The sequence below is a fragment of the Arachis ipaensis genome, chromosome B2 (genome assembly GCF_059453495.1).
Source record: "Arachis ipaensis isolate K30076 ecotype BB chromosome B2, ASM5945349v1, whole genome shotgun sequence".
Lineage (NCBI taxonomy): Eukaryota > Viridiplantae > Streptophyta > Magnoliopsida > Fabales > Fabaceae > Arachis > Arachis ipaensis.
The window spans coordinates 81,251,637-81,275,962 of record NC_142437.1 but is presented as its reverse complement, the minus strand read 5'-3'; the positions used below and the strand labels follow the sequence as shown (position 1 = coordinate 81,275,962).

Genomic DNA, 24,326 nt, shown 5'->3' with positions numbered 1-24,326 from the left:
GGCTATACTTTCAACGATAGAATTCTAATTTGCGAAAACCTAGATCGACGGTGAAATCACCCACACATCAGTCGGCATCTAATTTCAAAAGCTTTTCTTCTAATTCTGTATGTCGTTGCACCTCCCTTCGCAATTCCCTTTCATCTTCTCTTTGTCGCTCTATCTCCTGCTCGAGTTGTTCTAATCGGGTGTGATGCCCGTATACGAGTCCCATGATTTCTATTGGGTGTAGAGGTTCCTCATTCTCTGGTAGATGTATTTCTGAGTTGATTCTCCTGGGTTGAGGATCTCCTGATGTTCCCTCTCCATTAGAGCCAGCTGCTCTGTTCGGTCGTGGAGGTATCATAAGCGCACGGTCATCATTATGATGCTCTGGTTCAGATTCGGATGCTATGTTCGTTTTCGAGATGGTCGTCTACCATGATAAGGTGTAGACTTCTAGGTCCCCAACAATGATGCCAATGTTCCAAGGGTTACTTGAAACTGGTTGCTTTTAGGCTTGAATGTGAGATCCAAACAACTTTAAGGGGTCTGTCTGACATCTTCTCCAACGAGGATGAATCCATTCGAGTTGTTTATGAAGAGGTAGGGGTGGTACTTGTAAGGGACTCCGATACTTAAGTTAGCAAGGGTTTAAGCAGGTTTTCTTAGGTTGGGTTTTGAATATACCTGAGGGTGTCAGTGTATTTATAGTAGAATTGATAACCACCTGAGTTCCATCTTTGTTGGTAGATGACCGTTTCCTTTTTCTAGGGAAGTCATTGAAATCTCCCTTCTAAATAAATGAGAGATATCTTAGAAGTCGGTTACTTATTTGGATAAGCAGAGCTGGTCTCTTTATCACTGTGTCCGACCTCATCAAGGTCAGATAGATGTGGATTATGTTGGATCTGTTAATTAGGTTTTATTCATTTTGGGCCTGACTAGCATTTCTGGGTCAGGGTATAAAATTGATGTTCATTTATAGTAGATTTGTCAATAAAAATAATAGGTTATATATATAATATATAGGGTAAAGTATATTTTTTGTCCCTGAAGTTTGGTAAAAGTTTTAAAAATACCCTTAAGTTTTATTTTGTATCAATTTTGTCCCAAAAGTTTTCGATTTGCATCAAATATACCCCCGACGGCTAAATTTTCAAAAAATTTAAGACCAATCTAACAATAATGCATGAAAATGATGCTTGATTTGCTTGTATTGAAGGTTGTTCTTATGAAATTGTTGTTGAATTGGTCTTAAATTTTTTGAAAAATTAGCCGCCAAGGGTATATTTGATGCAAATCGAAAACTTTTGGGACAAAATTGAAACAAAATAAAACTTAGGGGTATTTTTGAAACTTTTGTCAAACTTCAGGGACAAAAAGTATACTTTACCCTAATATATATTGGTTTTATGCTTCTATAATACTTAAAAAATACAAAGGTATAGATCAGTTCTCTCAAACTTCTCTCTAGAATGTATAGTTGCCTCATAAAATTTCAATGTGAAATGTCCAATAATTTAAATAATTGATATATCAAATGTGTCCGAAATCAACTAGCCCTCCTTTTGCACATTGGACGAACCCTTTTTTCTTTCTATCTTTTTTTACTAAGCTTTGAGCATCCAAAGCAGAAAGATAGCAACCATTGGATGAACTATTGCATACCGCTTTATTGTTTTCCATTCAAAATTGTTTTCATTTCCCCCCAATAACACACACCCTTTTTTGTTTTTTTCCTTGAGAGATTTGTTTGCGTAGAGTGCAATTGTATGTCATAATAGGCTCAAAATTTAATCCATGTTTGCCAAAAGAAATAAAGAAAGAGGAAAAAAATTAAGCAAGCTCCGGACCAGAAGGAAGTGCTTCATAACCATCATGGTGCTTTGTAGTTGTGTCTCTTTCAACTGGAATGCACTTGAGAATAGCAGATATGGGCATGCTGACTGCTCCAATTAACACACTGAGCAACCAGTGCTGCCAGTTCAGAGGTACCGTGCTCGCAAAGGTTCCCAGGAACTCGACTATGATTGCTTGAAATGCCACTGTCGAGAAAATGACAGCAAAGAATATCTTGCTGTCGAACATGCCTCTGAATATGTTTATCTTTTCAATTTCTCTGCTGTTTATCTCATTGAATACCTTGCAAAAGAAAGAGATAATGGCAAAATGAATTAACAAGTTATATTCAATTCTTAAATATATCAAGTATTTCAGGCTAAATGGTGAAGTTATGAAACATGCTAAGGGTATGTATGATTGGAAGATAAAAGCAAGGTAAATTTTATACATTAAAGTCATTTAAATACAAATTTATCCACACTTTTACACTTTTACCCCCCCCCCCCGCCCCCCAAGCCAAACATATACCCCAAGTATTTTAGTACAAAAATACATTATGAACCGAAATTTGGGTAATCTATTGTTAATAATGTCATAGTTTTCCAAAGTGGTTAGTTATTTGTAAACACAAAAGAAGGGTGTTCATTGATACATAATTTAAGATTGAAATGAAAGTTTAAGCATTGGAATTAGGAACAACAAAACCCAAAGGTGATAGAGTATAAAAGAACTTGGAGTATTCAAAAGTCAATTTTCTTTTTGAAAACTTATCAGCTATAATTTGGATCAAGACTTCACCACATCTACCTTGCAATCTAAATATTCAGTGATACAAGTATATTTGGTTGGGATTAAAAAAGTTTTCATTAAAACTCCATCAAAACTTTCATTCAAACTCATCCATAAAACTTTTGACCACTTTTTTACCCCAATCCAATCATTTACTTCCCTCTAACAAAAAACCCCTCTAGTATCTTACAGTGCATCCGATATGGGTGGATATTGATTCTTTATTAAGAAAAAACCCACCAAAAAAAAAATTATATTGCACATGTTCTTTATAAATCTAGTAAAATCCTTCACTCCTCACCTAATTTTACTTTTCACCAAAGAAATTCCTATCTGATATATACCTGGCAAAATACAAAGGAGTTGAAGATCAAAGTGTTGAGCACTTGAGTTGCATCTGAACCAGTAAGTCCCAGTAGCCTCTTCCCATCAAAATTGAGAAGTGCAAGGACAATCAATTGATACAAACTCTGACCAAAGATGTTCCTCCACATTGGTTTGGTGATAAAACTTGCTTTTCTTCCAACCGGGGGTCTTTCCATTAGTCCATCATTGGGAGGCTCAGTAGCCAGAGCCAATGCACCCAATGTGTCCATAATCAAATTTACCCAAAGCAACTGAACAGCTGTGAGTGGTGCAGATCCTGAAAATAAAGAGCAAAAAATAATAATAGTAATAATTTATGTTCCTTGAAGGAGATACAATAAAATTTGAACGGAAAATAAAAACTTCCGTAAGTCCAACAAACCAGTGATGCATGCAGAAACAAAGTTGATAACCAGAGCAACAATATTTACAGTTAGCTGAAACTGCACAAATTTTTGTATGTTTATGTATATGGCACGTCCCCATTTGGCCACGTTAACGATAGTAGTGAAGTTATCATCCATTATAATCACATCAGCATTTTCTTTGGCAACCTGCATGAGGTATGATTTGAAACAGACAGAATGAAATAGCATTAGAATTTGGTAACGTATAACAGACAATAATATAAAATGACAGAAAATTCAAGTCAAGGATAATTCAATATTTGTGAGTGAGAATTTCATTTAGAAGAGTTTATCATGTCTTTTTCAAAAAAATAGAAACAAACCTCAGTTCCAGCGATCCCCATGGCAAGTCCAATGTCTGCCTCATGCAGTGCAGGAGCATCATTGGTTCCATCACCAGTTACAGCTACAACCTCACCAAACATATTCCTCAAATTGGATACTAAGGTGTGCTTGTCAAGCGGTAGGGAACGTGCCATTACCTGAAGGAAACCATGTTAAGAACATAAAATAAGAATCGAAAGTTGCAGTATCTTTGAACAAGAGCACAACCTGAATATTTGGTATGATATCTCTCATTTGCTCTGGCGACAAGTTTCGAAACTCTGGTCCTTCTACAGCTACACCACCCTCGATGAGTATACCACATTCTTTAGCTATGGCTCTAGCTGTATTTATGTTATCACCGGTCACCATACGGACGGTTATTCCAGCTGCTAAACAAGTTTGAACAGCTTCCCTGACCCCAGGCCGCACAGGATCCTTGATTCCTACAATTGCTATCAGAGTATAGCCATGATCAGGGATACTGTTTTCCCCTTCTGTTGCGTCTATATCTTTAACAGCCAAACAAAGAGTTCTCAGAGCTTCAGAGGCAAAATCGTTTATGACATCGTTAACTTTATTCGCCTGTTCTTCAGGAAGATCAGCAGCATTTCCATTAGAATCAATGATTTTGTCACACATTCTTAGTATTATTTCTGATGCTCCTTTGCAGAGAGCTCTGACCCCTCCATTAGGAAGACTCACAAGCACAGACATCTTCTTCCGAACTGAATTGAAAGGCTCAACCTTAATTATCTTATAGGTACTGCGCTGTGCATCAAAATCACCACCTGTGAGCAAACCAAATTCCAACAATGCTGATTCTGTTGGTGTTCCCAATATTGTGTTATTTCCGGTTTCATCCTTAACTACTTCAGAAGATGTATTTTGAAATATAGCCTGCAAAAGGATGCTCATTACTTCCTCAGGTATCTCTGTTTTCAGCTTCTCTGCACTCTCACTACCTTTGATCTCGGCCACTTTTTCGCATACCCAAATCTTGTTCACAACCATATGGTTAGTGGTCAATGTTCCTGTCTTATCTGTGCAAATGCAACTTGCAGAACCCATAGTCTCACATGCCGAAAGATGTCTCACAAGTGCCTTGTCATTCATTAATTTTTTCATTGCAAAAGCAAGACTAAGTGTCACAGCTAATGGTAATCCTTCCGGAATTGCGACAACTATTATGGTCACTGCAATAGCAAAGTAGTCCAGCAGTTTCATTGCATCATTCATAGACCAACTACCAAAGTCACCAGAGACTGCTTTCTCAACAAGAAACCTTATTGTCAACACGATAAATGTCAACACGGCAAAAGCCAACCCGATTTTACCAATAATTGTTGCAACTCCATGCAATTTCACTTGCAATGGAGTCTCCTCCTCACCTCCCTCGCTTAAAGTTTCCATCAACTTCCCCCATTCAGTCCTCATGCCAACTGTTGTAACTATCATCTTTCCCTGACCATCCTGCACTTTGGTTCCCGCAAGAAGAAAAGGTTTTTGTTCATCTATATTTACTGGTTCACTCTCACCTGACAAACTTGATTCATCAATTAGTAATGAGTATCCAGTTACAAAAACTCCATCAGCTGGAACTTGATCACCAGTTGACAAATGGACAATATCTCCGACTACCAAATCGTAGATAGAAACCTTCTGTCTCTTCCCATCCCTGGTCACCTGGACAAAGAGCTTTTTCTTCTCTTTGTCCAAATCCCTGAATTGCAAGGATTGCTGGTAGTCACTAATAGCAGTAACAGTAACAACCAAAAACACACTAAGTATGATACCAAGACCATCATAAACACCCTTTGGCCATCCTTCAGTGGGAAGCCCTATAGCTATAGAAACTAGAGCACAAACTATGAGAATGATTAGTGTTAAGTCATGCAATGCCTCCCAAACAAACATCAAGAAAGATTTTGAAGGTCTCTCCGTGTAGTGGTTAAGTCCATAAATTTGTTGCCTGTTATGTATACTATCTTGGCTAACGCCATCGTTCACGGAGACTGAGAGTTTCCTCGCAATCCCTTCAGCTCCGCCAATTTTTTTAAAATTCTTTAGATCATGGGCAGAAACAAGCGTTGCTATATCATCTGGTTCAATTCTGAAACCAGATTCTCTTGTCTTTTCCGATAGCTCGTATTCAACTGCTGAACTAATAGCTGTATGTTTAAGAGAACTGAAAAAATTTAGAAAATGTGCAAGCAGTATGTAAACCATTCTAAAACAATGATTATGTTAGAAGCACACCATTCTTTAAAAGATCTTTTGCCCGATGAACATGGACAGCAACCCGAATGCTCCTTAGTTTATGCTGTAAATAAAGATAATATGGTCAGCATTTACTACGAATCTATGGGGTTCCAGCTTCATCAAATGAGAAAAAATTGAGAGGATAATGCATTTGAAGCTGAAGGATTAAAGTAGGGGGTAAAAATTCAACACACGAAAATCTTTTTAAGTTCAATATTCAAAGCAATCTCTCTATCAATAGAGGTCATTTTGCAAGGAAGTACATCATTGAAGCAAGAGCATGCTCTAGAGAAAGAGGCACAGAGGAGAGCTACCATACAAGGATGAATGCAAGGTATGAGCAAATACAAATAGAAAATTTTGCATATATACTTTGTATGGAAATTGCAAAAATTACACTATTCGAATGTGTTGTTTTGGCAACACCATTTTACCTCTTATCAAGAGACTAGATTTTTCTTTTGGTAAAATGTCAATAAAAAAAAAAAAAAAAGGTTACGGGAGAATGTTACTCCCATATCCTCCATTCTTGGAGCAGCTTCCACAAAAGAAATCATCCGACTCTAAGTTTAAGCTGATCAAGATAAGCATGTCAACACACTGATTTACCTCTCAGAGAACATGAGATATGCTAATGATCAAATTCCTTGAAGTAAACCTAGTTAGGTTGATTTAGTAGTTAGCTCACTAGTTAACTTAAACAAGTGTTGGGATTCGAATCCTGCCTTGTACATGCAGCAATTCTTTGACTAAAGACAAACTCTTAAATGGACCTCCGATATGCAATGGATTAGTGCTTGTCTTGTGGGGTTAGGGAATATTATGGAAACCAGAATTTCTTGAAGTAAGAGACTCCCATAATGGTAGATTAAAAGAGAAGACCTTTCTCCAATGCTCCTCCCAAAAGTTTAATGTTTTATAACCTTGAGGTAGGGGTGTGCATGGCCCGGCCCGGCCCGAAGACCCGATCCGGCCCTGAACACTTTAGGGGCTATTTTGGTGTGATTTCACCGGGTAGGGGTCTCAAAAATAGACCCGGTCATTATTTCGGGTCGGGTCTGGGTCATGATTCGGGTTACCCGAAGTCGGCCCAGTGGCCCGGTCATCATACATAATTAATATTTTGTGTTATTAGTGATAGATGATAGCTATTCTTATGTGGAATTTAAGTATTGTAAATCTTAATATTTTGTATTATTAGTTATTATAAGACTATAAGTTAATGTATTATGTTTAAAATGCATAAGATTTTAGACTAATGCATAATATTGTGTTATTTATATTGATTTAAATATTTGTTGCTATTAGACAATATTAGTATTGATTATGATTATGGTTTAATTTTAGAGAAAAGTTGGTTCTTGTTATATTTTTCTAAGTGAATTTTACCATGTCAAATAATAATTGGAGTATTGGAAATTTGGATATTTTCACATGCTAGCTTATAAGAAGGTATCAAGGTAATGTAATGTTAACGGCCCAGTTTTCACCCGATTTTTACCCAGTATAATCGTGGCCCGAAAGTGTATAGGTTTCATCGGGTTTAAGGCCGGGTTCGGGTCTAATAAATAGGCCCGATATATATTTCAGGTCGAATTTAGGTCATATCAAATCCGGTTTTCACCCGACCCATGCACACTCCTACCTTAAAGAATAAGTATCCAAGGGCTAGTGGAAGTAAGTATTTAACACCTCAACCGTTCCTATCCTTGGCATACTTATATGAAAACTAGAAGAATGTCTTTGGTTTTAGTATTGTTGTATATAGTTATTGGTATTTTCCTCTTTTAGTTTTGAATTAATAGTCAAATTAGTCCTTAAAATATTTTTTCAATCAAATTGGTCTTTTAAAAATTACGAATTAATCATATCTGTCCTTCAGTTATAACACTCATAATTTTTGTCAATAATTGATAATGTGAAATGTTAACTGATAGTATACATGATACATAACATGTTCAATTAGATGTTGACTAAATATATTTACGAAAATCTATCAATTTAGTCACTAGATCATATTAGGAATAAGTATTTTGTAATTGAAGAAAATGACTAAATTAATAAACTTTCATAAACATATTTGGTCAATATCTAATTAGATATATCAAGTATTATATATGTTATTAATTAACGTTTTACAATATTAATCTTTGAAGAAAATTGTTAATGGAATGACTAGAGGACGAATATGATTAATTCGTAATTTTTTAAGGACCAATGTGATTAAAAAAAAATTTTAATGATGAATTTAAAAATATCTTATTTTTTCAAGAACTAATTTAACTATTAACCCTAGTAACTTTTTAAAGATAGAAATTCAGGGACAACGATGAACAAAGTGCTTTTATTTTAGAGTAAAAATTGGTCAATTTTCGGCCTAGTGGACAAATTTCAGTATATGTTCGATTGAAGTCATCTAAAAAGTCACAGGGATATTACTATAATTACTTTAATTTGGCAATCCCAGAGACCACAATACAATTGTGAATACCAGGAAATAAAATGACTCATGTAGTCATGTATGCTTCTTTGGATTTGAGCACTTATTCTTACTGGTCTTTTGTCTTCTAAATTCAAATTCAGATTGTTGTCATTTTTTCTTTTTTTTATCTAATCAACAGTAAGTCTGCAACCAGTTATGCGCAATGATAAAAATTAAATTGTAAAGTTTGTCAATTATCTGTAACTGTTTCCAAAATTTTGTAGTTTGATAATTTTTTTTTTTTTTTAAGAGGAAAAACATAAACTCAAGAGACAGCTTAAATACAACTTTCAATACTTCGTCTCTCTCATTACGGTTGTAGACCTATGGTATTTTCACAAATTTTGTTTCAGAGAGTTTTGGAGGATAGGAGTTTTAGAGGATTCAAACTCAATCATAAATCTTAACGTTCTTATTTTTCAAGTTTCACCAAATTGGGAGAATTTTTTTATCAATTTTAATTTAATTTATATCTTTATTTCTAATAAATTATTGCAATAATGTAAAATATACTAATTACAAAATAAATTATTTTAATAGAAAATAGAAAAGAAAAACATAAAAAACCTTTCATTGTTTTTTTCCTTATTTATTTTAAATCTAAGAATAAGAGGCAATATGGGTACATAAAAAATTAATCGATATATCAGTTTATATATATTATTTAATTTATTTTTAATATATATTTTTTTGTTTTAATATAAATTATTAATTTGATAGTTAACTTTTTTTTTTATGCATACCTACGAGCATTGTAAATAAGTATTGGACAGCGCCAGCTGAAGGCTTGGCGGTGGCGATGGAGTCTGGAGAGCTAGAAAGTGAAGCGGCAACTGAGTTATTCTGATCGAAGTTCGTGATTGGAGAAGGGAGGTTAGGGTGATATTGGATGCAAACAGTGATTTGGTTTAATTTAAAATTTTTATTTTTTAAATTTTAAAATTTAAAATTATTAATAATTAATTAATTATTTAATTTATAATTTTAATTTTTATTTATTATTCTATTGTTAACATTGTTTATTATTATCGTTATCTTTCTATATTTTTTCTATTAAAAGAGAGTGTTTCAGCATTCAGGTCTCAAATCTCAATTGCTGGTAAAGAGAAAGTCAGCGTTATGATAATAGTGAGCATGGTAGAATAATATTATAATAGATTGCAGATAATATACTAATGCCACTAGTCCCCTGTCGTTCATTTTTCTATGACTAACTGGCATAGGTGTTCTATTATCACTTATCAAGAATCTATCTTAGATTTCAATATAATCGACCAGGTGCACTGATCGCATCCCTCTTTTAACTGCCGACTAGCCGGCCATTGAATATAAAATACATTCCGTCACCATATTCGTTTCCTTCTGTATATAATTGGTCCATCTCATCTGACTTTTGTGTATTTTATACTTTGAGATCTATGACCAAACGTGACATAGAGCGTGACTATGCAATTATCTCACTCATTCATCGAGAGATGCCTGAATTATATTAAGCATTTAGAAAGCAAGGTAAAATAATACTACACCCGAGGAAAAAGAGTTAAATAATAGAATACAGACACCGATTAGTCTAAAAATAAAATGGTTTGAACAGTATGTATGAGATTCTCAGTTCTAATCTAGTTACGAAAAATTAATACGCAGTTATTTTCGTATAAAATTAATAATTGAGAGAATAATTAAATAATAATTTAATTAAATCTGTTAAATTATTTAATAATTTTTTATTATTAATTTTATATAAAAATAAATACATATAAGTATTTACTAATAAAAAATAGGTTAACATATTAAAAGATGGTTTTCCTCAAATTATGTACAGAGAATCTTAGTATGTTTGGTTTGTTAAAATATTCATTTTTTTTTTTTTTTTGGTCAAGGTTAAAATATTCATTTTAAATACTTTTGAAAAGAGTAAGTATTGGATAAAAATATGACATTGGCCTGCTAAATTAAAGTTGTTGGGTTACTGACTCAAAAAGTTAGTTTATAAACTAAAATCGATGGTTCTCTAACTCTTTTTCTTTTAAAAATAGGGTTGAACACAGATCAGATCGGACCGGATATAGTCTAAAATTCTATCCGATTCGCATTGTATTCATCGGATTGGATCAGATATGATATCCGTATCTTTTTAGGCCAAATCTAATCCGATCCGCATAATTAAAAAAAAACTATTTTAAGATTCTATTTAATTATTTTTACAAAAAAATACCCATAAAATTTATTTTTCACCTATTTAAGTTTATTTACTCCTAAAATATTATCAATAAAAATTTTTTTGAATAACAAAAAAAAAATAATAACACAAGATTTAAGTTTAATTATTCTAAGTTGAAGTACAACATAAAAAATTAAAAACAAGATATCATAAAATTCATAAAATAACACATTAAAATTCATATCACATTAGGGTTTACTTTCTTAAACTATGCTATTTATATGAGACGTGTGGATATGCGGATTTATGGATCGGATCTGCAGATATCACTGCTAAATCCACAATCCGATCCTACTATAGTGCGGATCAAATCTGATCCGATCCGATGGCTCTGCGGATCAGATAATATCCACAAGATTCGGATCGGATGCGGATAATTACCGCAGATATTATCCAATCCATGTGCAGTCCTATTTAAAAATAAGACATTAAATCAGGAGATGAAGACATTATTATTTTATCATTTTAATAATTTTATTTTTTATAATTTTTTAAAGTTAAATACTTATATTATATTTTGAGTAATTTTTTTATGTTTCTAAAACAACAGAAGTAAAAAATAAACAGTAATTCTGCATTTTATGAGAAAAGCAAAAACAATTGAAGAGAGAAAAAATTTAAAAAATAAGATTACAAATTTATTTCTACATGTTTTTGAAACAAAAAATTTAATTCATTTAGAAAATAGAAACTTCCAATTATTGTACGAATTTTTATGAGACTTTTTTTTTTTTATTGTACTACACTAAATATAAGATTAAATTATATTGTGATTATCATTTGTTGGATCTAAACATTTAATTTAATTTTGAAATAAAAAAGTGTACTGGATGTAAAATACTACATATGTAATCTAAAATAATATGTTATGCATATTATTTGTTATTATTACAATAAAAATTTTTTAATTAAAATACTTACATTTTTATATGTTTTAGATAAATATACATTATAAATGTATCACATTTCTTGTGTACAAAAATGATAACAAAAAAAAAAAACAAGTTTCTATAACGTATTTTATTTGGAAACGAGACAATGACAAAAACAAACTTCTGCATATCAAACTAAATAAGAGAGAATTTTTCGTTATTTATCAAGTTTACAAATATGTGATACATCACATACATGTAAAAATTTTTTTATATATCTAAATATGATATTATTTTAATTATTTTAAAATTATAAAAATCCCCAAAAATGTTCATATTTTTAAAGAGCAAAATGTGAACTCAAAATTAAGAACATAAAATAAAATAAAAATCAATGAGATAGAATCGCTACGTGTATCTGTTACAAATTTATGTGGCTTAGGGAACTAGGGAAGTCACATTTTAATTATAAATCAAGTCATGCTAGAAAATGAAAATAATTTATTTGTCTATAACACATACAAAATGGCAAGATGCATTCATATTTATCAAGCATATAAATGACGAAGATGAAAGAACACCTTTAAATAAATATTTAAAATAACATTATTGAAAATAATACTATGTAGACAATTTTATTAAGTTATAATGACTAGTTATTACATTATATATATATTGGCTTACTCACCAGTCACCACTGCAAAAGCAACAGCAATGACCCCCAACAGATATATAAATCCGCAAAGTGGGTCAGTGACTTGGTACTTAGTAGTGGATACTGGATTTTGACGTCAACATCGAAGATTTTCCTGTTCTCTATTTATTTATTGCATTTTGGCAAAGACTTAATTTTCTTTTACTCTGAAAATTTTTTCTAACCAAATCACTAAAGATATTCTTTTAATATCTCGTGTAGTTTTGACATGTAAAAAAAAATTGACAAAACATCTAGTAAAAAAAATAGATAAAATAGAAGATAGATAATGGATAAAAAGTCAATGGAGACTTAAAAAAATTATTTATGAAGTGGTCAAATAAAATTTATATATAAACTGTCTTTTTATAGACATTATACATATAGATTTTAATGGTGTTGTTTAATTCATGTAGCTCATCCCATTTAATAAGACAAAGTTTTGTTATTTGTTGTTGTTATATTATTTTGCTATATACTTTAACGATGATTTTGCAACTATTATAATAATAATAATAATAATAATAATAATATTATTATTATTATTATTATTATTATTATTATTATTATGTTTTGAGTACCCTAATAACCTTTGAGAATGGTGAAGTCTAATGCATCATTAGGTGTTCGACTTGTATTTGTATTTTCTTATTGTCTTTTAAAAATTAAAAAATAAAAATTCCTAAGAACCTTATCTTTTTCATGAAAATATGGACGAGGTTCAGCTAGGTTTGTCTTTTCACAAATAAACTTTTCTTTTAAACTTTAGCATTCCGCATAGAAGGATATGGGTATCATGTAGCAGAACCGTTTCTAAAAATAACGTAACAGGCCAGGGGACCGAGTATGGAGTATGGACCATCAATATTAATGCCAATGAATATTGATCAGAGTCTCCGCAACTTGGATATTTAGTCAAACAGAAATAAACCTCACGTTATCCTCCCACTCCTGCTCACAAATAAAAAGCTAATATCTAAAATTCTCTCTAGCAATCGATTCTCTAATACCCTGTGGTTCAACCACTATGACAACTTTTTTTTGTTTAAAGGTGCAACCCTGAACTAGTGGATCCACTGTTAGAAGGAGACTAATTTCCTTCTTAAAAAATAATAATAATGAAAAACCTAATTTCCTTCTCTTTGTAGCAGTATCTTTAGGAGTAAGAGTGATAAAATGTCGAAGTCATCGATGAATAGTGTTAATTAATTTAAAAATAATTTGTATTATTAATTATTAATATAAAAAATTATTTAAAATATTTTATATAATAAAAAATATTTAAAATATTTGATTAAAATTAATAAAAAATTAATTTATATTTTAATAAAAATAAAATATTAAAACATAATTGCAATTCATTTATATGATTTGTAGTTTGTATCTAAAGGCACTTACATCTAGAGAACCAGAACTATGAAATATCTCCTATAAACAAAAAATAAAAATAAACATAAAAAAAGGTAAAATAGATGGATTTTCCAACATTTACTAGTATTGGTAATTTTATAAGTTTTTTTTAAATAAATAATTTAATTATTTTATTTACAAAATTATGTAATTAATATCGTATTTATTAATTTACATTACATGATTTATCTAGTTTATAGTGTATCTCATTTACACTATAAACTAAATAAGCCAAGTTTTGTTGTATGCTAATTTGTAAATGAGATATTTAGAATTAAAAAAAAATACATATTTCATTTATAGTATAAACGAAATACATTTATAATTATCTTGCTGTGTAAACAACGATATATATGTATTATTATAAAAAAATTATAATTAAAATAATATAAATAATTCAAATTTTTAATGCGTAATTAATACTAAAAAATTTGGTAAAAGAGATTAAAACAAAGAATATGTTTAAATTTAGTACTCAAAAAGAGTACATAAAAAATTTTAGATTAAATTATAGATCGAATTCAATCCAAATCGATATATAATTTAATCTAAAATTTTTTATGTATTTTTTTAGTATTAATTGTTTAAATATATCTTTTATTTTAATCTCTTTCACTAACCTTTTAAATATTAATTCATCCTAAAAATTCATAATTAGCTTGTTTAATATGTATCAGTGTAAATGAAATAAACCATGTGATAAATTATATATTTAAAAAATAATTAAATTATTTATTTGAAAAACAAATCCAGCTTTATAAAGAAAGGAAAAAATGGTTTATACTTAAACGTTGGATCACAACATAGCGTTTTCCACCAGCTTCTTTTCAACGTTCCTAATAAATCATAACTAACTATCTATCCTACTTTACTAGTGTTTGATTCGTTTTCTAATTGAAATAAGATTTCAACTAGCTATAAAAAATAAAAATAAAAATAAAAAAACTAATGTTTAGTTCTCGTAAATCGCACACAATAACACAAACTGAAAGTGCATTAAGAGAGAGAAAGAGAGATGGAACCTGTATTTTCTTCTTCTTCTCCTCGGCGAGTGTTAGTTTAACGAGATCTACAACATTGCGGAACCTCCTGCGGCGATTCTTGATGACCCAGGCTGAGACCGCAGATCTCCATCTACTTAGTGCTTCGATGGAACGATCCTTCGGTTCCAATTCGAACTCCTTCAAATAGTTATCCATTGGTGTGAAATCCAAATCACGCAGTTTGAATAACCAACCTCGCAGAATAACGCGATGTTTTAGGGTGGTTTTCAGTAGTACGGTGAGTGAGTGGGGTGGTTTTTCTGCTTGACTTGTTAGGAATATAGTTAAAGGAAAAGGAAAGAAAAGGTAACCTTGCGGAGGGAGGTCGAAGGAAATAATGTTAAATAAGGGACAAAATCAAAGTTAATTAATTAATTGGACATTACGAGGGGAGATAGAGGTAGTAACGAAATATTGCGTTATTGGTCTTAGGTGTCGCTTATCTTCAAAATGTTTGAAAAAGAAAATTAAAGTTTTTTATATTCCAGTAATTTGAGTCCAGCTAGGATAAAACACTCAAATATAAAAAATATTATGTGGATGTCTCCATGTATGTAATTATATAAATCGAACTAAGCAAATTCGATTTTCAAGTTATGGTAGTAAATCAAATTGGGTGTATCGATTTATATTGTAATGTTGTGTTAATTATAAATCGAATTGAGTGTACTCAATTAGATAAATTAGACCTATTCAATTTACATGATGCAATAATAAGACGAAATAAACCAATTCAATTCTAGTAAATCGAATGAGTTTGTATCCATTTACTCCTTGTTATTAGTCACCTAATAAATCGAATGGGATTGTTTTGATTGGGTTAATCAATAAATGGAATGCACATAGTTTGATTTACAAGTATTTACAACCTACATAAATGCATTTATGTTAATTTGATTTACTAGGGTGCAAATGTATATAAAAAGGAATTGAAATTAATTTATTTTTGGTAATTCTATACTAAAATTAATTTTAATAATATGAATATTGTTTGGATAATATTAATTAAAATTACTTTTAGAGAGATAATTACTAAAAAAATATAATATTAAATTATTATCTTTTTAAATATATTTAATTTTTTATATATTTTTTTAGTATATTTTTTATATTATATAATATTTTTTTAGTACTCTATTTTAGTATGTTATAATTTTTTACTATTATAATAAAATTAATATTTATTTATTGACTTAAAAATAACATATAAAAATTGATAACTTTTAAGTACTCTTTTTTATAATAAAAATTCGAATATTAATACACACTTGTATTATATATTAATACACAAGTATAACAAGTGTGTATATAAACACATATATTATATATTAATACATAATTGTTTTGATTTACATACAACAAGCCCCTAAGTAGGAATTGCGCATAATAATTGCCAGTGTTAGGATTTTTTAGTGCTCTGTTAGAGTTTTTCAGTGCTAGGGTTTTTTAACGGAGTTTCTACTGCCATCAAAGTTACATTGTCAAAGTCAATTAAATCTCAATACATGTCTATGTAATCTGCATGGCTGAGACAACAAGGGATGAAGATCGGACCGAGGAACACAACCGGAAAGGAGGTAGGAATGTGATTCTACTAGAAGAGGCAGACATATCAGAAGGTATTAACGCTTGCTCCAATAGCCTCTATGGCAGACTCTTTGCTTCCAAAACCTTCTCAATTGGAACCATGGGGAATGCTTTAAAGGCTATATGGGGAAACGCGGAAGGATTTAGCGTGAGTGACAAAAGGGATAATTTCTTCCAATTCTTTTTTAATAAAGAAGTGGATGTCTTGCGTGTTGAACGTGGTTCTCCATGGCTATTCAAAGATTATGTGCTCCATGTCAAGAGATGGAAGGAAGATCAGAACTGTGATGAAGATATTATTTCCAATTTTTCAGTTTGGGTTCAATTTTGGGGTTTGCCAGAATCGTTTAAAACCCTCGAAGTTGGACGTAAATTGGGAGAGAAACTGGGCACAGTGTTGGAGGTAGGTAAATTTCAGATGCGAGGCAGAGAAACTAGAATTGTGAAGACCAAAATCAATATTGATGTTGCCAGGTAAGTGAGAGATCAGTTAATAGTGGCAGGACCTAATAAAAAGGAGGTAGAAGTGGCACTGCGCTATGAGAGACTTGGAAAGTTCTGTACCTATTGCGTAAAATTGGGGCACGAGGTGAAAAACTGCCATGATCTGCTGAAGGACACAGAGAGTGATATGGTAAAAGAGGATGACATTGGCGAATGGGTTAAAGCCAGCCAAGTGGGAACGCGAATCTACTCTGAAGGAGAAAAAACATTCAACAATTCAACCCAAAACCAGAATAAGGCCACTCAACGTAAGAAAAAATCGGTCTTAAACTACTTATTGGAAGAATTTACAGGGATGTCAATGCAAGAAGAGAAACAAAGTTTGAAACCACAAGACACTGGTAACAGGGCAGCACCTGAGTCACCTCAATCAGCCAATTCTAGAACAGAATGCATGGAGGTTATCATAACTGGTCAGTCCAATACCAAGGAGGATGAAGGGCAGCTTATGCAATTCGCTATTGGGCAGTGTCTCACCACAGAGAAAGGTAGGAAGTGGAAAAGGTTAGCAAGACAAGGTGCTGCAGAGTCAGATACTAAAAGTGAACCCAAAAAAGGTTGATGAGTGGTATAGCAGAAGGATCTACAAAGAAAGTAAGAACAGAGGATGAAAATGCAGTTGAACAGATGGTGGAGGGTGCCAGCCTACAAATGGCACCCAAGGCGCCATGAGAACTATAGTTTGGAATTGTCGGAGTTTGGGGAGACCCCTGACAATTCACACCTTAAAAGGGATCTGTAAATCCCACTCCCCCGAGATTGTGTTTATAAGTGAAACAAAGAACCAATCTCGATAGGTGGAAGCAAAACTTCGGGTATGCGGCTACGAAAACTGGCATATTGTTAACCCGGCAGGAGTGGCAGGAGGACTTGTGCTAGCTTGGAAGGACAGCATCAGTGTTCAAATTATTAGCAGTGGAGAATTCTTTGTGGCAGCCGAAATTAAGGAAGTCGGAAGCAGTGAGGTATGGGTGTTCATTGGTGTCTATTTGAGTTGTTCGAAACAAATTCAATCCTTTCAGTTTGAGGAGCTTACAACAATGAGCCAACACCTGGAAGGAAAAGTGGTAATAGCAGGCGATTTTAACACTATAAAAAGTCAAGCGGAAAAGGAGGGTGGAGGCCAAAAATCAGCAAACACCATTGCAACATTCACTAATTTTATTGACAGTAACAAATTAGTGGATATTGGAATGGTGGGGCGCCCTTTCACGTGGACAAATCGAAGACAAGGAGAGGATTTGGTGAAGGAGAGGCTTGACCGCTATTTAGTTGGGATGGAATGAAAGTTGAAGTTTCCGAATGCAGTAGTGCACAGGCTCACAGAGTCAGGCTCGGATCATGCTCCAATTTTGATGGAAATCGAACTTCAATCCTGGCAAAGTAAAAGGAGGTTTAAATACCAGGAACGTTGGTGTGGAGAAGAGGATGTCAAGAGAATTGTCAGTGAAGTGTGGAGAATGGAAGTTGTAGGCTCGGCTATGTTCTCCTTGGCCCAAAAGTTGAAAGTTTGTAGACATAGATTAGTTCAATGGCAGAAAACTCACAAAGCAAACTCTCGGAAAGAAATTGAGGACCTTCAAGATAAACTAGAGGAGTTACGGGTGGCTGGAATCAATGGGGGAGATGAGGTTACCAGTTTGGAGGAGAAGTTGGAGCTGGCATATTTAAAAGAAGAGAGCTATTGGCGAGAAAAATCTAGAGTCAAATGGCTAAAAGAAGGAGATCAGAACACTAGATTCTTTCACTAGAAATTTCAATCAAGGATGCGAAGGAACAGAATTTGGAGATTAGTAGGGAGGGACAATGAGATTGCATCGAAACCGGAGGATATTGCAAAAGTAGCTGAAGACTACTTTTGCGATATTTTTACTTCTTCTTGTTCGGCTGATCCAAATCCATACTTAGAGGATTTGGAGCCTAAGGTTACAGCTTCCATGAACCGTAGGCTCCAAAGGCCAGTAACTATAGACGAGGTCAAAAGAGCTACATTTAGTGTTCATGCTCAGAGTGCTCCTGGTGATGACGGGTTTACAGCTAAGTTTTTTCACTTTTTCTGGGATATAGTTGGAGGTGACGTTTTTAAGGCAGTGAGAAGTTTCTTTCATAGTGGCAGAATTCTAAAAAGCTTTAATCTTACTCAAATTTGTTTGATTCCAAAGGTGCCAGATGCCAGTGACATGACTCAGGTACGACCGATTAGTTTGTCTTCAGTTATGTATAAAATTATTTCTAAAGTTATGGTGCACCGATTACAAGGTATTATGAATAAAATTATAAGCCAAAATCAGAGTGCGTTTCTCAAAGGTAGACTCATTTCAGATAATATTCTAATTGCCTACGAATGTATGCACTATTTGAAAAATAAGAGAAATGGGGCAGAGCATGAGATGGCTATTAAACTAGACATGAGCAAGGCTTATGATAGGGTTAAATGGAATTTTTATGGTATATTATGGATAAGCTGGGCTTTGATGCTAAATGGATTAACTGGACTAAGGAATTGGTAACGACTGTTTCTTACTCTGTCGTTGTGGAAGGTCAACCTTTTGGCTATTTTAGGCCAAATAGGGGCATCCGACAGGGTGACCCCCTATCTCCATATCTCTTTCTTTTTTGTGCAGAAGGGCTTTCTTTCTTGCTACACAAGGCAGAGCAAAACAGATTAATTCAAGGAGTTCAAGTTAATCGGAGATGCCAAACAGTTAATCACCTTTTGTTTGCTGATGATTCAATCCTTTTTTGCAAGAGCGCACCTAATACAAGCCAAAGTATTCTAGAATTGCTAGAGATCTATGAGGGTTTCAGTGGGAAAAAAGTCAATTTGAATAAGTCGGCTATCTTTTTTAGTCACAACACACCTCAGAACACAAGACTAGCAGTTGCTCAGACACTAAATATTGAACATATCGGAGCACAAGACAAATACCTAGGACTGCCCTCTATAATTCAAAAATCAAAGAAAGCAACCTTTGGAGCTATCAAGGATAAAGTTCAGAAGAGGATTATGGGTTGAAAAAGAAGTCTATTATCATCAGGTGGCAGGCACACGCTATTGAGAGCGGTGGGGGAGGCGATTTCTATTTATACACTCTCTTGTTTCAAGCTCCCGAACATGCTGTTGACTGAGATTCATAGCATGCTCTCGCAATTTTGGTGGGGTCAAAAAGGCGCAAAACGAAGAATGGTTTGGATTAAATGGGACACAATGACGAGACTGAAGAAAGATGGAGGGCTGGGGATCAAGGACCTAAGGGCGCAAAATTTGGCTTTATTGGGCAAGCAATGTTGGCATCTAATGAAATACCCTAATTCTACTCTATCAAGAATGCTCAAAGCTAAATATTTCAGATATACAGATTTCCTACATGCAGAGATAGGAAGTTGGTATGCGAAATTGTTACTCAGGTTGTGAATTATTGTTCGAAATTGATTCCCTGGTGATGGCACCAAAAACGGATGCACAGAACCATGGTCTAAACATATCTTCACAACTTCGCATAACTAACCAGCAAGTGCACTGGGTCGTCCAAGTAATAAACCTTACGTGAGTAAGGGTCGATCCCACGGAGATTGTTGGTATGAAGCAAGCTATGGTCACCTTGTAAATCTCAGTCAGGCGGATATAAAATAGTTATGGAGTTTTCGAAATTAATAATAAAAGAAGGATAGAAATACTTATGTAAATTATTGGTGAGAATTTCAGATAAGCGTATGGAGATACCTTCGTTCCTTTGAACCTCTGCTTTCCTGCTGTCTTCTTCCAATCAGTCTTACTCCTTTCCATGGCTGGCTTTATGCAAGGGCATCACCGTTGTCAGTGGCTACATCCCCTCCTCTTGTGAAAATGGTCCAAGATGCCCTGTCACGGCACGGCTAATCATCTGAGGTTCCCGATCATGCTGGAATAGGATTCACCCTCCTTTTGCGTCTGTCACTACGCCCAGCACTCGCGAGTTTGAAGCTCGTCACAGTCATTTAATCATTGAATCCTACTTGGAATACCACAGACAAGGTTTAGACTTTCCAGATTCTCTTGAATGCCGCCATCATTCTAGCTTACACCACGAAGATTCCGATTAAGAGATCTAAGAGACACTCATTCAATCTAAGGTAGAACGGAGGTGGTTGTCAGGCACGAGTTCATAGGGAATGATGATGATTGTCACGTTCATCACATTCAGGTTGAAGTGCGAATGAATATCTTAGAAGCGAAATAAGATGAATTGAATAGAAAACAGTAGTACTTTGCATTAATCTTTGAGGAACAGCAGAGCTCCACACCTTAATCTATGGAGTGCAGAAACTCTACCGTTGAAAATACATAAGTGATAATGGAGTTCATTGGTCTCGGCCCCAGAGGGGAACCGGAGTAACCAAGACTACTATGATCCAAAGATAAAACTCAGGATGTCTAATACAATAGTAAAAAGTCCTATTTATAATAAACTAGCTATTAGGGTTTACAGAAGTAAGTAATTGATGCATAAATCCACTTTCGGGGCCCACTTGGTGTGTGCTTGGGCTGAGCTTGAAGTCTACACGTGGAGAGGTCATTCTTGGAGTTGAACGCCAGCTTTTGTGCCATTTTGGGCGTTGAACTCCACTTTGCAACTTGTTTCTGGCGCTGGACGCCAGAATTGGGCAGAGAGCTGGCGTTGAACGCCAGTTTGCGTCATCTAAACTTGGGCAAAGTGTAAGGCCCACATCGGTTGGAGAGGGGAACGAAGCATGCCTTATAAGGGTGTGGATACCTCTCCCTAGCATGACGCGTTTTGACGAGTGAGTGTGGGGGGCTTCGGCTATCATCCCTATCGTCAAAGGCAAAACTGTGAGGTCTTGTGTGCCAAAGCGGATAATATTGTGCTAGCGGGTGGTCTGGGCTGTTACAGATGGTATCAGAGCCAGAACCCAGATCGATGTGCCAGCGAGGGCGCTGGACTCCCTTAGGGGGGTGGATTGTAAGGCCCACATTGGTTGGAGAGGGGAACGAAGCATGCCTTATAAGGGTGTGGATACCTCTCCCTAGCATGACGCGTTTTGACGAGTGAGTGTGGGGGGCTTCGGCTATCATCCCTATCGTCAAAGGCAAAACCGTGAGGTCTTGTGTGCCAAAGCGGATAATATCGTGCTAACGGGTGGTCTGGGCTGTTACAGAAATGTAATACCCGGTCTACCGAAATTAATTAAATAATAAGTTAAATAGGAGCGAATACGGTTGGAAGATTTGGCAATAGGAATTTGATGATTTAAATATGATATTTGGATTCAGTGAATTTTTTCAAGTCGAAACACATAGTTTTCTGCGTAAAAGCGCGCAGTGAAATTTTGACCGGCAGTACCGGCTGAGACCTGTCTGGTACTGCAGCTGAGAAAATTGATTATGAGTAAGTAGGATTAAGAAATGAGGAATTATAATTAGGGGAGGTAGAAATATTTGAAGTGCGATTTAGAGCGCTAATCTTAAAGGTTTTGGTCTAAAATTGGGCCAACGGGCAAAAATAAGTGAACCGAGCCTAAGTGGGCCCAAGACCCAACATATATAAACATTAGTTATGAGAATTTCAGCTCATTTTGCCCTAAAGAAGGGGTGTTGGGCGCTGAAATTGGGAAGAGAGAAGAGAAGAGAGAAAACCTAACTCTCTTTGATCTTCAAACCACCATAACTTGAGCTACGGAGCTCCGATTGACAAGCCGTTTGCGGCCACGCGTCGCTCTTCTCATCCTCTACAATTCTATCTAAGTTTGGTGGTGAGTATTCCATTCATCTCTGCCCAGTTTTCGAAATTCCCCACTGTTACACGTTTTTGGGTAGTTAGTGTTGAAATCTTGTGATTTTGGGTGTTTAGGGATACTCCAACATGGATTCTAAGTGGGTTCTATCCCTACTTCATATGGGCTGAGGTAAGAAGTGCTCAAACCCTTGTAATTTGTCATTTTTATGAGCCCTAAGTTGATGTATGTATGTGATATTGGTTATGTTAGTGTATTTGGTGATGTTGGTGCACAATTGGGAGATTGGTATTGCTTGAGGAGCTTTGGTAAGGCTTGGAGCTAAGGATGGTGAAGAATTCCAAAGAAGAGGCTCAATTGGTTTGGCTACAAGAGGTACGGTTTAAGTTTCATTTAAGTACCATGTGTTGTGATGAGAATTCCTAGGTTAGATGCCCCTAGGATTAAGTTTGGATTATGTAAATGGTTGGTGCTAATATGCATAGTTGATATGTAATGTGAATTAATGATTGGGTTGAGAATTGTGTGACCTTGTATGTTTGGTGTATTGAGAATTTGATGTACTGGGTAATGAGTATTGATTTTGTGGTTTATGCATTTAAATTGTGAAAATTGGGCCGGAGGCCGTGAATTTTGGGCCGGAGGCCGGAAAGAGGTAAGAAAGGTAAGTCGATGTGTGCATTGTATGATGGCACAAGTGATTGGATGAATTTCAGATAATGAATATATGAATGAGTAGGAAGGTTATTGAATAATAAGGTTTGAGAAGTTGAAGTGTGGAATTTGGTAATTTTGGGTGAATTTATGTAGATGAGGTATGTTTGGTTCGGTTGAGATATATTATGTGATCATATATGTGATTATGATTATTGATGCCTTGATGGTATGATGATGCATTAGAGATATGTATGTTGTGATACATGCTTGGGGAATGATTAAGGTTGATTTGTGGGTGAAATCACGTGATAGTGAGTATGATATTGATTATGTATAATGATGGTTGATTGGAAATGGTATTATTGGAAATTGGGATGAGGAAGGATGTATGACATGATATTGTGTTTGTCCTTTAGCCATTTGATTGAGAAATGTTAAAATGGTTGGATGTGGTTTTGGGAATTTTTGGTAAAGTGTCAATGTGTGAGTTGAGGATGGCTTGATGTGGATTTTGGTACATTTTGATTGATTTCAAAAAGGGTTGAAATTGGCATGTTTTGGTTGATTTTGAAAAGAGTTGGAAATGGCTTGTTTTGAAAATGGCACCTTGTGGTTTTGTATGAAAACATGGTTTTTGGGCACATTTTGACGGGACATAACTTGGACTACGGATCTCTATTTTGTGCCAAATCTATTTAGAAATGAAATTGAATCCGGGATGTCCATGCCGTTCAAAGAACGGGTGAAAAATGATTTAAAATGAGAAAGTTATGTCCGTCGGAAGATTGGGGGTTGAATCTGTAAATTCTGCAGCTTTTAACTTAGAAAATTTTTAGCAGAATGACCCTCCACGCGTAGGCGCACTTGGCGCGTACGCGTCGTTCTTCAAGAAGGCACCATCCACGCGTGCACGTGGTGTGCACGTGCGTGTCGATGCGCTGCACCCAATGCCCAGCTATTTTCCAGAGAGTTGTGCCAGAGTTGTGCCAGTTTTGTGCCTGGGCGCAAGAGCACCCACGCGTACGCGTGGCTGACGCTTGCGCGCCGTTTGGATATTTTTCAACCCGCGCTTTCGCGCGTATGACGTTTGCGCGTCGATGAGTTTTTGGCCATCCGCGCGTGCGCGTGGAGTGCGCGTACGCGTGGCCCTG

General features: G+C 34.6%; 2 protein-coding genes across 3 annotated transcripts; one reads left to right on the top strand and one right to left on the bottom strand.

The window, feature by feature from the left end:
- Positions 1-1,630: 1,630 nt before the first annotated feature.
- On the bottom strand, positions 1,631-15,168 carry LOC107625424 (calcium-transporting ATPase 4, plasma membrane-type). 2 transcript variants are annotated; one of them, XM_088503405.1, is made up of 7 exons: positions 14,674-15,168; positions 5,970-6,033; positions 3,939-5,881; positions 3,710-3,868; positions 3,362-3,533; positions 2,958-3,256; positions 1,631-2,124 (listed from the first exon to the last, which is right to left on the bottom strand). In XM_088503405.1, exons 1-7 carry the CDS (start codon positions 14,848-14,850, stop codon positions 1,819-1,821), a joined length of 3,120 nt encoding a protein of 1,039 aa, XP_088359531.1. In that variant the 5' UTR covers positions 14,851-15,168; the 3' UTR covers positions 1,631-1,818. The 2 variants fall into 2 exon arrangements, with proteins under 2 accessions (XP_088359531.1, XP_088359532.1); XM_088503406.1 differs by lacking the exon at positions 14,674-15,168 and adding an exon at positions 6,407-6,619.
- Positions 15,169-16,216: 1,048 nt separating this feature from the next.
- On the top strand, positions 16,217-16,759 carry LOC107627345 (uncharacterized). Its single transcript, XM_016330188.1, has one exon. It carries the CDS (start codon positions 16,217-16,219, stop codon positions 16,757-16,759), a length of 543 nt encoding a protein of 180 aa, XP_016185674.1.
- Positions 16,760-24,326: the final 7,567 nt, after the last annotated feature.